The sequence below is a fragment of the Monodelphis domestica genome, chromosome 3 (assembly GCF_027887165.1).
Source record: "Monodelphis domestica isolate mMonDom1 chromosome 3, mMonDom1.pri, whole genome shotgun sequence".
Classification (NCBI taxonomy): domain Eukaryota; kingdom Metazoa; phylum Chordata; class Mammalia; order Didelphimorphia; family Didelphidae; genus Monodelphis; species Monodelphis domestica.
The window spans coordinates 45,126,757-45,139,990 of NC_077229.1; the positions used below are offsets into that span (position 1 = coordinate 45,126,757).

Here is a 13,234-nt window from a genome sequence, read left to right on the forward strand (position 1 = left end):
ATGGTTCTGCAATATTAGAGGCATACTACGCCTCTCCACATACATGCCCTAGCCATACAAGTTCCTTACATGCCTGTTGATTGATGCATGCCTTGCCAGATGTGCCTGCCACACGCAAGTCTTCCACGTGCCCATACTTCCTGCAGATGGTGTAGAATTTGTGGGCCGTGTACCCTAGGTTTGTGGAGAGAGAGCCCATTCTTTCCTCTTTTTCCTAACTTTCCCCCTTACTTCATGAATGCTTTTTCTTTGGATTAATTGTGGGTAAACGAGTGAAAAAGAAAACCCTGGAGTAGGCTTACAAGTTCCAGTTTTGATGCCTGGGACTCTGGAGGAGAGGCCCGTGAGGGAGAGAGGGGGCGTGTATCCTGACAGGTTAGAGCATGGCAGGCCTACCATCCGAACGCAATGCCACCTAAGATCGCAGTGGATTATTTGGTGCCCCACTCCACTTAGACTGGCTTACATTGATTTCTATTCCACTCGAACCCGGGACTTTGGGATAGGAATCACCGCCCAACCATCCCTTCCCTAATCTGTTCTTGTGAAGCTGAAACCTTGACCCCTCTTCTTCCATCTTCCTGGTCCAGTCTAGCTGCTGTCCAATTGGTCATCCTATAATTGAACTGGCATCCGTCCTTGATAAAAATGTGGAGGACATGGAACAGCCCAGGGCCTGGATCTGCTTATCCTGGCCCAAATCCTAGTCAGTGGCCCTGGGAGAACCAAGGGGCAGCATCGTCCGGGTGGGGCAGAGGGGGCAGCTGGACCCCTGGACCTCCTGCCCTTCATTCAGGCAGAAATGAATGGAACTATTAAGAGCCTGCTAGGAAGGCAAAGCAGAGTGAGGGAATTTCAGAAATGCTCCAGCCCTGAACACCATCTTTGTGCAGCCTTCTGGTGGGAGGGGGAAGAGGAGTCCCAGCCTGGCAGAAAGGGAAAGGCTTCCTCCCCTTTTGAAGCTGATGTCTTTCTCCCTCCAAAGTATGAGCACATCGGCTGCCTTTGCCAGGTCCCGCCTTCCCATCCCTGACATTGGAGGAAGTGAAAGCCGTGGGCTCCTCTTCAAAAACAGGATAGTCTGTGGCTTCTGCTTCTCCCTCTTCTCTTGGGAGCCGGAGGACGCCCGCCACCAGCCATGTGGCCCTGCTGTAGCTGGAGGGACATATGCAAGTATGAGACCACCAAGGTCATCCGCGTTGAAAGCATGACCTATGGGACTCTTAGATGGAGCCTCTGTGCCATAGTCTTCTTCTACGTTTGGTAAGCCTGATGGGACCCCTTTCTTCTCTGGCTAACAACTCAGCCCCTAACCCTTCCCCCCAAGTAATGGATCTCCTCTCTGGCCCTCCACTCTCCTCCCACATCTCTCCATTGGAGAATGGGCTGACCACCATCAGCTGGGAGGAAGAAAGCAGTAAGTACCAGGAGCTGCCAATAAACTGCTCCGGGGCTATGTGGACATGACGCTTTCGGTTCATCATAAATGAGTCAGAAAGAAGCTCCAGAAAACAAACACACTCTGGGGCACTGGAAAGAGTCTGGACTATGGAGGCTGAGGATCTGGATTCAAATTTCACTTCTATTACTACTTATGTGACTCAGCACTAATCTCTTAAGCTCCCTCGTTTTTCGTTTCCATATATCTATAAATGAAGGGGTAGACTCAACGTCCTCTGTGATTCATTCAGCTCTAACGTTACGATACTATAATATGAACCTAGGCTAAATAGCACCACTCCTGTGATCCTGGAAGTCACTAAAACCTCCTTGGGCCTCAGGCTTCTCATCTGTAAAATGGGAGGGTTGGACTAGATAGTTCCTGAGGGGCTTCTTAAACTCTACATCTGTGATCTTATTGGCGGAAGGTTCTGGAAAACACTCTAGATTTCTGGGGAAGAGAGAGAGAGAGATGGGGTTTTCAGACTGGATTCCCTCTATTGGCATCTCTGCCGGCATAGAAGAAGTTTAGGGGAGCAGATGTTGAGATCACACCCTCTAGCCTAAAGGAAAACAAAATGGCCCAGAGATGCCACTTGCCCTCTGTTCATTGCAAAAGCAACAGGTTACGGTGGAAGGAGACCCCGTCTTTCAAGGGGCCTCTTGCCCTGCTAGGACAGAGCAGCTACCAGCGTATGCCTTTGTCCAAGAAACTTGGAAGCAGGATTAGGTTCTTGGAAGACTGAAATTTGATCTGTAGCATATAAGTCTCCTAGGAGAAGAGATGAAAAACAGGGAGGGGGAAGAGATTTGAAAACTCCCCTCTCTGGTTCTACCAGGAACCTGTGGTTTTAGTTGGCTTCTGGCATCTACCTCTATTGCCTTCAGCCAATACAGAAATCAACCTGCCCAGTGCAATGGAATGAATGTGGGACTAAGAGCAAGAACATGCTGCTGTGTTGTCAAAGGATCTCGGTTCACACCTTAATTCTGATGTGTGTACTACTGTACAACTTTGGGTGAATCCTCCCCATGACTCAGTTTACTCCTCTGTAGAATGGGCTGGGGTTTGAACTAAGTAGCTTCTGAGGCCCCTTCAAGTTCTAAGTCCAAGAGCTTATTACGTGATTTAGAGTTCCTGCTTTTCCACTGATTAGTGCTAAATATCAGAGAATTCACTTCTCTTGGGGACTCATTTTTCCCATTTCTAAAATGAGGGAGGTGGTTGAGTTCACAAAGGCAACTTCCAGTTCTAAGATTTGATTCTAGTCTAACATTTTTTCAGAACAATTCTGAAAATCATGCATGTCTAAGAAAGAGTTTGCTATCTAGCCATCAATCTAGCCAGCCAGCCAGCCATTGCATCTACTGATCTCCATCTATCATAGTCAATTCACCGGAGGCAGTCATCTTTCATACCCATCCATACATAATAACCATCATCTAGCCATCCATCTGTTATAGCTAGCTATTGTATCCATCCATCATCTCCATCTGCCATATCTAATTATGATATCCATCTATCCATCCCATCCATCCGTCTATCCATTGAATAATTAGAAATCTTGTGCTTTTGAACTACATTTCCCAGGAGCCCACTGACTTCCTAATATTTGAAGTTATTGTATATAAGATTTATTAATAATCACTATAAGTAACAAAATAAAACCACATGACCATGGCTATCTACCTGCTCAAACAGCCCACTCCACCAATGTCCCAATCCAGGAAGGAAAGAGTGCTAGTTATGGAAGACCACCCAATTTATCTCCTATCTATGTCAGCACATAACAACAGGAAGTCAGTGGGCTCCTGGGAAATGTAGTTCAAAGGTACAAGATTTCCAAATACACACCATCCATTCCAGATGGTCCTGGGGATATGTAGGGTGCATCTTATGAACAGGGCAAGTGGGCACTTTTAAAGAGAGAAAGAGACACCTTTAGCCCCACTGCCCCTGGTAACATTACTGAAAAGTAGAGTGTTCTGGGTAATGATCCAGGCTTGCTTTGTGGAGGTTTTCCTACCATGGGGGCAGCTATCTCACCTAAGATTTATCTGGCAGTCAGACCAGCATTGCAGGAAGGATCCATCAGAGTAGGTCCAAGCAGTAGACAATCAAAGGAGGCCTCAGTGGGTAGGAGAACAGAGTCATGGAGATGTGGCAGAAGGGGGTAAGTGGTCATAGGATAGCTCATTTAAAGCAGGAAGAGAAGTTAGTTCAACCTTCTCATTTTACAGATGAGAAAACTAAGGTTCAGAAAAGTTCATTTATTTGTCCAAAGCTACTCAGATACTGAGTGACTAAGCAGGGATTTGAACCCATGACCTTTGATGCCATATTCACTCCTCTTTTCACTGGGTCATTCTGCCTCCTTAGTTAATGTTGGGGAGATCCAGCAGCAGTTGGCCAACCTCACAGCCTGGGGTCCAGAGATAGGACCAGGAGGGAAAGGTGATTAATTCAATTTGACTTAATTAGCATTTATTGAATGCCAGTGATGTGCCAAGCAGTGTGGTAAACTCTGAGGATACAAACACAGACAGAAATGAAGCAGTCCCAGCCCTCAAGAAATTATGTTCTACTGGCAATGGGGAGGACTCTAGTCTTGGAAAGAGCTGGATTTGGGAGCAGGGAACCAAAACACAGGTGGCAGCTTGGTATAGGGTGAAGAGTGCTGAATTTAGAGTTAGAGGACCTGCGTTCAAATCCTGATTCTGCTCCTTTCTGTGTGACCCTGGGCAAGTCACTTGAATTTTTGGGCCTCCGTTTCCTCATCTATAAACTGAAACTAGATCAGGGGTTAATTTTTTTTTTGTCATGGATACCTTTGGTAATCTGAGGATCCCTGTAGCACCATAGGGGTTCATAGATGCCTTCTTAGAATCATATTTTTAAATGCATAATATAAAATATATGGAATTGCAAAGGAAACCAATTATGCTGAAATACAGTGATCAAGATATGAAAAGTTCTGAGGTCAAAGATCTTTTGATATCTATCCCTAAACTCCTTTGATGTCTATGGACTCCTCAGGATGAATGTCCTTCTCTTAATTACTTCCTATTTATCCTACATGTAGCTTGTTTATACAATTAAAAAAATATTGTCTCCCTCATTAGATCACGAACTTCTTGAGAGCAGGGATTATCATTTGGTTCTTTCTATCACTAATGCTTAGTGAAACCATGCCTGGCACACAGGAGGTGCTTGATAAATGCTTTTCAACTGACTCACTTGCCTAAACAGTTTCTAAAATCTTTCTGACTCCAAGTTCTCTGATATTTTGCCTCTTTCAGCCTCAGTGTCCTCATCTCTAAAATGGGAATAACAATACCTGTATCTAATGACTTTGTAGGGTTGTGGTAAAGAAGGCAATTCATAAACTTTAAAGTGTTACAGAAAGGAGAGCTAGTATTAGCCAAGGGGAGAGGAGAAATCTTACCTAGTTCTGACAGGCATTTTTGGAAAAAGACCCCTGGTTCCTTCCTCCCTCCCTCCTTCCCTCCTTCCCTCCTTCCCTCCTTCCTTCCTTCCTTCCTTCCTTCCTTCCTTCCTTCCTTCCTTCCTTCCTTCCTTCCTTCCTTCCTTCCTTCCTTCCTTCCTTCCTTCCTTCCTTCCTTCCTTCCTTCCTTCCTTCTTCCCTTCCTTCCTTCCTTCCTTCCTTCCTTCCTTCCTTCCTTCCTTCCTTCCTTCCTCCCTCCCTCCCTCCCTCCCTTCCTTCCTTCCTTCCTTCCTTCCTTCCTTCCTTCCTTCCTTCCTTCCTTCCTTCCTAGTGGGGAGAGGAGATAGAAAAAAGAAAAAGTGGAATTTTGTTAATGTTTTAAAAATATTTTTTTTCAGTAAAGAAAAAGATCCCTGGGCAATCATGATCCTCTTCTGTCTAGTCACAGAAGAATATTTGCAATATTTACCAAGATTCCCTGATTTATCCTTACTCTTCCAAATATCTCTTTTCTGCTCCTTGGCAATTCCATGGAGAGAGAACAGGCCACTCTGGAGGCCAGAGAAGGGCTTCAGAAAAATAAGAGATAGTGTGCAATCTAGTGGGAAGAATGGTTAGGCTGCAATCAGATGACCTGAATTTGAATCCTGCCTCTATTGTGTATTTCCTATGTGACTTTGGACAAGTCACTTAAACTCTCTGGACCTGCCTCTGTAGTTCCTCCCATCTCTAAATCTAGGATTCTATGATCTTAAATTGCTTCATCTTTCTAGGCCTCAGTTTCTTCATCCATAAAATGAGGGTGTTGGTTTCTGAGGCCCCTTTGAGGCCTAGATCTGAGATCCTGTGAAGTCACATAATAACTCACTTCTATAGTGCTTTCAGATTTTCAAAGGGTACTGGGGTGGGGGTGGGGGGGAAGATTGGCAAACGACTGGTGCCTCTGGGCAGCCAGCCTTAAAAACGGCAGCTGCTGCGTTAGAGAAAGAGAAATGCCTCCCTGGCCCCAGGCTCCTGTTTCCCCCATGAAAGTAGATCTGTCTCTTCATGCCTCAGAAAATCTTATGCCTGCTCTTGGTTCCTTTCCATTTTGTCTCAGAGTAACAAGTTTATCTGGAGCCTATGAGCTTTCTTCAATAGCATAAGAATGGAGGGAAGGAAAGAAGGAAGAAGGGAAGAAGGAAGGAAGGAAGAAAAAGGAAGAAAGGAAGGAAGGAAGGATAAAAGGAAGGAAATAAGGAAGGAAGAAAAGAGGGAAGGAAGGGAGAGAGGAGAAGGAGAGAGGGAAGGAGAAAGATAGGGAAGGAGGGAAGGAGGGAAGGAGGGAGGAAGGGAGGGAGGGAAGGAAAGAAGGAAGGAAGGAGGGAGGGAGGGAAGGAAAAAAGGAGGGAGAGAGGGAAGGAAGAGAGGAAGGAATAATTCTAAATAGTTACTCTTAGTGGCAAGCACTCTGCTGTGCACTTAAATATTTTCCCATTTAATTCTCATAATAACCCTTCTGAGGTAGGTTCTAATATTATTCCCATTTTACAGATTGGGAAGCTGAGGCACGCAGAGGTGTAATGAGTCTTGGGTTAATTGAACTCATGTCTTCCTTGCTCCAGATGCCGTGCTCTATACACTGTGCAGCCTAGCTGCTTAGGCTAGAGGATGCCTCCAGCCTAGGAAAAGCAGTGCAAAGTCAGAACAGACTCAGGTCTTGAAGGGGATGACCCTATTCATCTTAGATAACTCCTCAACCCATTTATAAACTACTGAAGGGGAAGAAGCACAGGTAACCCTTATGATCCTTCAATTTCCTTCTGGGAAGGATCTTGGAGATCATTTGTTCTAACCGCCTCATTTGCCAGTTGAGTTCGGGATGATCATGAGCTATCGGGGACATCTAAAGCCCTTGGAAGGAGACAGATTTATTTTCTGGCCATAGTAATTCCCAAGGGATAACTATGAAATCAGAGAGAGTTTGTGATCTGCAATGGGGGTAGGAATGCCCATCATGATGAAATGGCAGCTAATTGAAGTATTGACCAGAGGGCATCAAATGCCAGACTAAGGACTTCTGACTTAGTTCAGTAGGCATCACCTACTATTTTTGAGTAGAATTATTATTTAGGTTAGGTATTTGAAAGACTGGCAACTAGGTAGCCCAGTGGATAAAGGCAGGGGGCCTGGAGTCAGAAAGCCCTGAGTTCAAATTGGACCTCAGATACTTACTAGTTACGTGGACAAGTCACTTAGCCCTGTTTGACTCAGTTTCCTCATCTATAAAATGAGCTCAAGAAGAAAATAGCGAAACCACTCTACGATTTTTGCCACAGAATGATTGGAAAACAGTTGATCGATATAGCTAAAAAATAAAAGAGGATTTAATTCTCCTTCTCTAGCCTGGGATCTTCCTCGCGCTTCCTTTCCCCCAGCTCTCTTTTCAGAGGCAGGGCTGCATCTAATCAGGGCTGAGTTAGGACAGTGAGTTCAGAGGCTTGAAAAGCAAGCATGTGAGCCTCTTCTTCTTGCCACCTGTAGTGTGGGCTTGTTGAGTGACAAGCTGTATCAACGGAAAGAACCCCTCATCAGCTCGGTGCAAACCAAAGTGAAAGGCATAGCAGAGGTGAAGAATGGGAACAGCAAGACGAGAGTGTTGGACACGGCCGATTACACGATTCCTTTGCAGGTGAGTGTCTGCCCTAGAGGGTGGAGGGTGGAGGGCAGCTGGGTAGCTGGGTTCAATTCTAGCCTTAGACCCTTCTTAGCTGTTTGACCCTGGACCAGTCACTTAACCCTACTGGCCTCAGTTTCCTCATTTGTCAAATGAGCTGGAATAAATGGCACACCACTACAATATCTTTGCCAAGAGAACTCCAAATGATCCACAAGAAACAAATGATCAACAAGAACCCTATCTGGGATTAATATTTGGCCATCATTCCTCTTCCATGAGACTTTGCCTGACTTCATTTGTCCAATTGTTTTATTCTTCATGCTAGTATTTCCAGCTTTCAGCATAATACCTGGCACACAGTAGGCATTTAATAAATGTGCTTTGATTGACTAATAGACTAAAAGAATTGATTTTTACCTTCCTGGGGGGGGGGAATTATAGCAACTGATTACAGTGGTCAATTCTTCTCTTAGTTTCTCTTATATTATTTAGGAAATTCTTTCACCAAGCTGCAGAAGCCAGCTGGGGTGCAAAGGGCATAAACTGGCCCCTGTTTGCTTTGGGGAGCTGGCAGAAAGAGGGCGAGTCATCATCTCCGTCCCTTTTAGTAATTCATTATCCAGGAGCACATTTTTATGGTGTCTGGCTTGGCCTGAATCTGGGGGCAAGTCCTGGGGAGGCAGTGGAGGAGAGGAAGGTGGCTGTTTTGGCTGAGCAGAGGGAGGTTAATAAGGAGTTCCTGGAGGCCTAGAAGGAGCTTTCACTGGACCCTTGTGATGTGCCTGGCAGGGCTTCAAAGGATCCACTCTGGTTATCTCCTCTCCATAGGCAAGGACCAATGGGAGAGAAATAAGAAAAGGAGGACAAAACAGGCTGGGAGCAATAAAAAAACACACCCTTATCTTCCATCTTAGAATTGATTCCAAGATCAAAGAGTGGCAAAGGCTAGGCATCCTAGAGTAAGTGACTTGCCTAGGGTCACACAGCTAGGAAGTATCTGAGGCCAGATTAGAACCCAGGACCTCCTGACTCCAGGCCTGGCTCTTTATCCACTGTGCTACCCAGCTGCCCCTAGCAGCAATTTTTTTTTTTTAAGCCCTTACCTTGCATCTTGGAATCAATACTGTATATATACTATTTTATTTACAAAAGAGGTGGAAAGAGTGAAAGCAGAAGAATACAAAAGGGTAGAGAAGATATTAATCTATCTAACTAAATATTGTTCCAGGGCTTGGCTCAGCCAGGACTTGTTAAACTTCAACCGGAAATAAACCTTCAACGGGAATGAAATTAAAATTAAATTTAAATTAATTAAATTAATTTATAAATTAAAATAATTTTATATTTTTATATATATATATAATTTATATTTATAAATTAAAATAAAATAAATTAAAATAAAATAAAATAAAATAAAAATAAAAATAAAAATTAAATTCAAATGGAATTAAACCAGAGAATAGGAAGGGAAAACTAGCTATCCAGTCACACAAGTTCCCTCCAAGAGGCAGGTCAAGACACTGTCTGGAGCTGGTTCCAAGGCAGAAGAGCAGTAAAGACTAGGCAATAGAGGTCAAGTGACTTGCCCAGGGTCACACAGCTAGGAAATATCTTATACCAGATTTGAACCCAGGACCTCCTGTCTCTAGGCCTGGCTCTCAGTCTTCTGAGCCACCCAGCTGCCCCTTCTAGCACCATTTCCAAAAATGCTTTATTAAAAAAAAACAAAAACCAAACAACCCAGCCTACAGGTAACCCATTGTATAGAGTACTAGGCTTGGCGTTAGGAATACCTGAGAGTTTCAGTAATTTACTAGCTATATTACCCTAGGTATATTACTTTTATATATATATATATATATTATATACTTATATTATATATAAACCTCAGTTTCCTCAACTGTCAAATGGGAATAATTACAGCACCTACTTACCAGGTTTCTTGTGGGGATCAAATGAAATAATACTTCTAATATGGGTAGCAAATTACCTGTCACATGGTAGGTCTAGCACCAATTAAAAAAAAATAAAAAAAAGTTAAATTAAATTAATTAATTAATTAAATTTAATTTAAAAAAAGTTCTTGGCCTTGGGTTTTCTTTTACATTATTGTTATAGTCTTTAAAACTTCTGACTTGAGAGTCTTGAAGCCTTGGGTAGCTTCTGCCTACCAGTAAGAGTTGTGGTTCAGTCATGTTCATGATCCTGCAGTGGTTTGCCATTTCCTTCTCCAAATTATTTTACAGATGAGGAAACTGAGGCAAAGAAGGTTAAGTGACTTGCCCAAGGTCCTACAGCTAGTAAATATCTAAGGCTGGATTTGAACTCTAGGAGATGAGTCTTTTTGACTGCAGGCTGGATACTCTATCCACTGCACCACCTAGCCGTCTAACCAATACTAGCAACAGCTGGCATTTCTACAGTGCTTTCAAGTTTACCAAATACTTTCCATATCTTAACGTGCTTTCTGACTCTAGGCCCAGTCTGTCCCCTAGTCTCATTTGCTGTTGTTCAGCCATTCTAGTCACGTCCAACTCTTCATGACTCCTTTTTGGGTTTTCTTGGCAAAGCAACTTGATTCTGAGGCTGAAGAGTGGTGCGGGCTAGAAACTGGGTGTTCCATGACTTGCCCAGGAAGTCACCCAGCGAGGGAGTGTCTGAGGCTAGATTTGAACCCAGGACCTCCATCTTTAGTCCTAGCCCTCTATCCACTGAGCCACCCAGCTGCCCGGATTATTAATTTAAAAAAAAATCTGGATGTTTTAGTGGCCCATATGGACTAGCAGTGTGTATAGCCAGCCACCAAGAAAGCAAATGAAATTTAATGGTGCATTTATGGGTTTGATGTGCAGGACTAGGGAAGAGAGAGCCCCATTGTTCTCTGTCCTGGTCAAACCCCATCCAGAACTCTGTGTTCAGTTCTGAGTACCATATTTTAGGGAAGATATTAACGAGCTGGAAAGCAACAGGATGAGGAAGGGCTTCGAGTTCATGCCATGTAAGGATTGGTTGAAGGAAATGGGATTGTTTTCCCTGGATGAGAGAAGATTCAAGGAGGGGAGACTTCATATTGATTTATTTTTTAGACCCTGACCTTCTACCTTAGAATCAATACTGTGTATTGGTTCTAAGGCAGAAGAGCACTAAGGGCTGGGCAATGGGGGTCAAGTGACTTGCCCAGGGTCACACAGCTGGGAAGTGTCTGAGGCCAGATTTGAACCCAGGACCTCCCATCTCTAGGCCTGGTTCTCTATCCACTGAGCTATCCAGTTGCCCCGGGGGGGGGGGGGCGGGATTCTTAATAGTTCTCTTTCCAAATGTTTGAAGAGCCATTACATGGAAGTTGGGTTAGACTTGTTCTGTTTAGTCCCCAAAAGGTAGAACCTCCACTGGATGGAGGTGGTAAAGAGGGAAATTTGGACTTGATCTAAGAGAAAAAATTTCCCCCAAATGTAATGGAAACATACAGAAGTAGAAGCCATCCCAGAGGGGGCAAAGGCTACTTTGGGAAGTAATAGGTGCCCCTTCCTGGAGATCTTTAAGGAAGGGCTGGATAACTCTTTGTTAACGATATATGAGGGCAGAGATAGGGAATGAGGGAAGGAAGGAAGGAAGAAAAGAAGGAAAAAAGAAATGAGAGAAGGAAGGAAGAAAAGAAGAAAGGAATAAGGGAACAAAAGAAGGAAGGAAAGAAGGAAGAAAGCATTTGTTAAGTACCTACTATGTGCCAGGGACTGCTCTAAGCAATTTACAAATATTATCTCTTTTGATTCTGACAGTAAGCCTACAAAGTAGGCTCTACTATTATTCCCTTTTACAGTAGAGGAAATGGAGGCAAATAGCAGTTAAGTTGACTCATCTAGAGTCACATAGCTAGTGTCTGAGGTTGAATTTGAACTCAAGTCTTTTTGACTCCAGTCTCAGATAAGAAAACTGAGGCAAAGAGAATTTAATAATTTGCTAGCATTGAACAGCTCATGTTTGAGGTCGAATTTGAATCCAGTCCTCCGGACTCTGAGTCCAGTGTCCTATCTCCTATGCAATTCTACCTTTTAGGAAAGTTAAGCTGAACATTGTATGATGATCAGCTATGAAGGACTGAACCACTATCAGAAGTTCCAAGTTCCAAGAAAATGGCAAAGGGCTCATGATGAAAAATGCTCTCCACAGCCAAAGAAGGAACAGTTGGAGCCTGATTGCAGATCAAAGCATGCCATCTTTCACTTTATTACCTTTCAGAGATCTTTTTTAATTGTATGTGTGATATATGACTTGTTTGATGGCATGATCAATATGGAAATATGTGTCACATGGCAACACTGGTATAGCCTTTTCTGGGAGGGAGAGAGAAAAAATGAATCACAAACTGTCAGATAACAATTGTGAAAACTGAAATGCATTGAACTGACTTGAAATAATAAAAAAAAAAGAACTAGGAGGGGTGAGGTGGCTTAGTGGATTGAGAGTCAGGCCTGGAGACAGGAGGACCTGGGTTCAAATCTGGCCTCAGACATTTTCTAGCTGTGTGAGCCTGGGCAAGTCACTTAAACTGTAGTTGTCTAGCCCTTACTCCTCTGCTGCCTTGGAACTGATACTTAGTGTGGATTCTAAAACAAGAGGTAAGGGGAAAGAATGAAGAAAGGAAGGAAGAAGGAAGGGAGGGAAGGAAGAAAAGAAGGAAGGAATGAAGTAAGGAGGGAGGGAAAGAAGGAGGGAGGGAGGAAAGGAAGGAAGGAGGAAGGGAAGGAGGGAGGAAGGGAAAGAGGAAGGGAAGGAAGAAAAGAAGGAAGGAATGAGGAAAGGAAGGGGAGAAGGAAGGAAGAAAAGAAGGAAAGGAGGGAAAGAGGAAATGAAGGAAGGAGGAGGGGAAAGAGGGAGGGAGGGAAGAAAAGAAGGAAGGAATGAAGGAAGGAGGAAAGGAAGAAAATAAGGGAGGAATGAAGGAAGAAGGGAAGGAGGAAGAGAAGAAGGGAGGGAAGGAAGAAAAGAAGAAAGGAAGGAAGGGGGGAGGGAAGGAAGAAAGGAGGGAGGGAGGGAAGGAAGAAAATAAGGAAGGAATGAAGGAAGAAGGGAAGGAGGAAGAGAAGAAGGGAGGGAAGGAAGAAAAGAAGAAAGGAAGGAAGGAGGGAGGGAAGGAAGGAAGGAGGGAGGGAAGGAAGAAAGGAGGGAGGGAGGGAAGGAAGAAAAGAAGGAAGGAGGGAATGAAGGAAGGAGGGAGGAAAGGAAGAAAAGGAGGAAGGAATGACAGAAGAAGGGAAGGAGGGGAGGAAGGAAGGAAGAAAAGGAGGGAAGGAGGAAAGGAAGGAAGGAGGAAGGAAAAGATGGAGGGAAGGAAGAAAAGAAGGAAGGAATGAAGGAAGGAGGAAAGGAAGAAAAGGGAGGAATGAAGGAAGAAGGGAAGGAGGAAGGAAAGGAGGGAGGGAAGGAAGAAAAGAAGAAAGGAAGGAATGGAACTTGGTGTAAAAAAAAAGAAAAGAAAACTTGAAGTTGCCTGCAGAAGTCCTTAAATGTCAGGTTAAGGGGTTTGGATTTATGTGGTGGATATTTTGGTGAAGAGAAAGTCTAAAAGCTGGTAAAAATATTAAGAAATTATTCTAATAAATCAGACAGAGGAATGTGTGGCCATATGGGTAGAGAAAAGGAAAGGGATGAAAGAAATGTTGTGGAGATAGACAGTTAGCACCCAGCA

The 13,234-nt window shown here is 43.8% G+C and overlaps 2 protein-coding genes across 6 annotated transcripts in view; one reads left to right on the forward strand and one right to left on the reverse strand.

The window, feature by feature from the left end:
- IFT81 (intraflagellar transport 81) overlaps positions 1-13,234 on the reverse strand; it is a 141,454-nt gene that overhangs the window by 120,024 nt on the left and 8,196 nt on the right. The gene's annotated exons all lie outside the window — the stretch shown is intronic.
- Positions 961-13,234, forward strand: part of LOC100020874 (P2X purinoceptor 7-like) — a 50,046-nt gene continuing 37,772 nt past the window's right edge. Inside the window, exons 1-2 of one of the 2 annotated variants that reach the window (XM_001373176.3) lie at positions 964-1,263; positions 7,410-7,557. In XM_001373176.3, the coding sequence (XP_001373213.2) occupies positions 1,139-1,263; positions 7,410-7,557 (273 nt within the window). In that variant the 5' untranslated portion in view covers positions 964-1,138. Of the gene's footprint in view, positions 1,264-7,409; positions 7,558-13,234 lie in introns of both variants that reach the window. The other variant, XM_056821773.1, reaches the window with a different exon arrangement.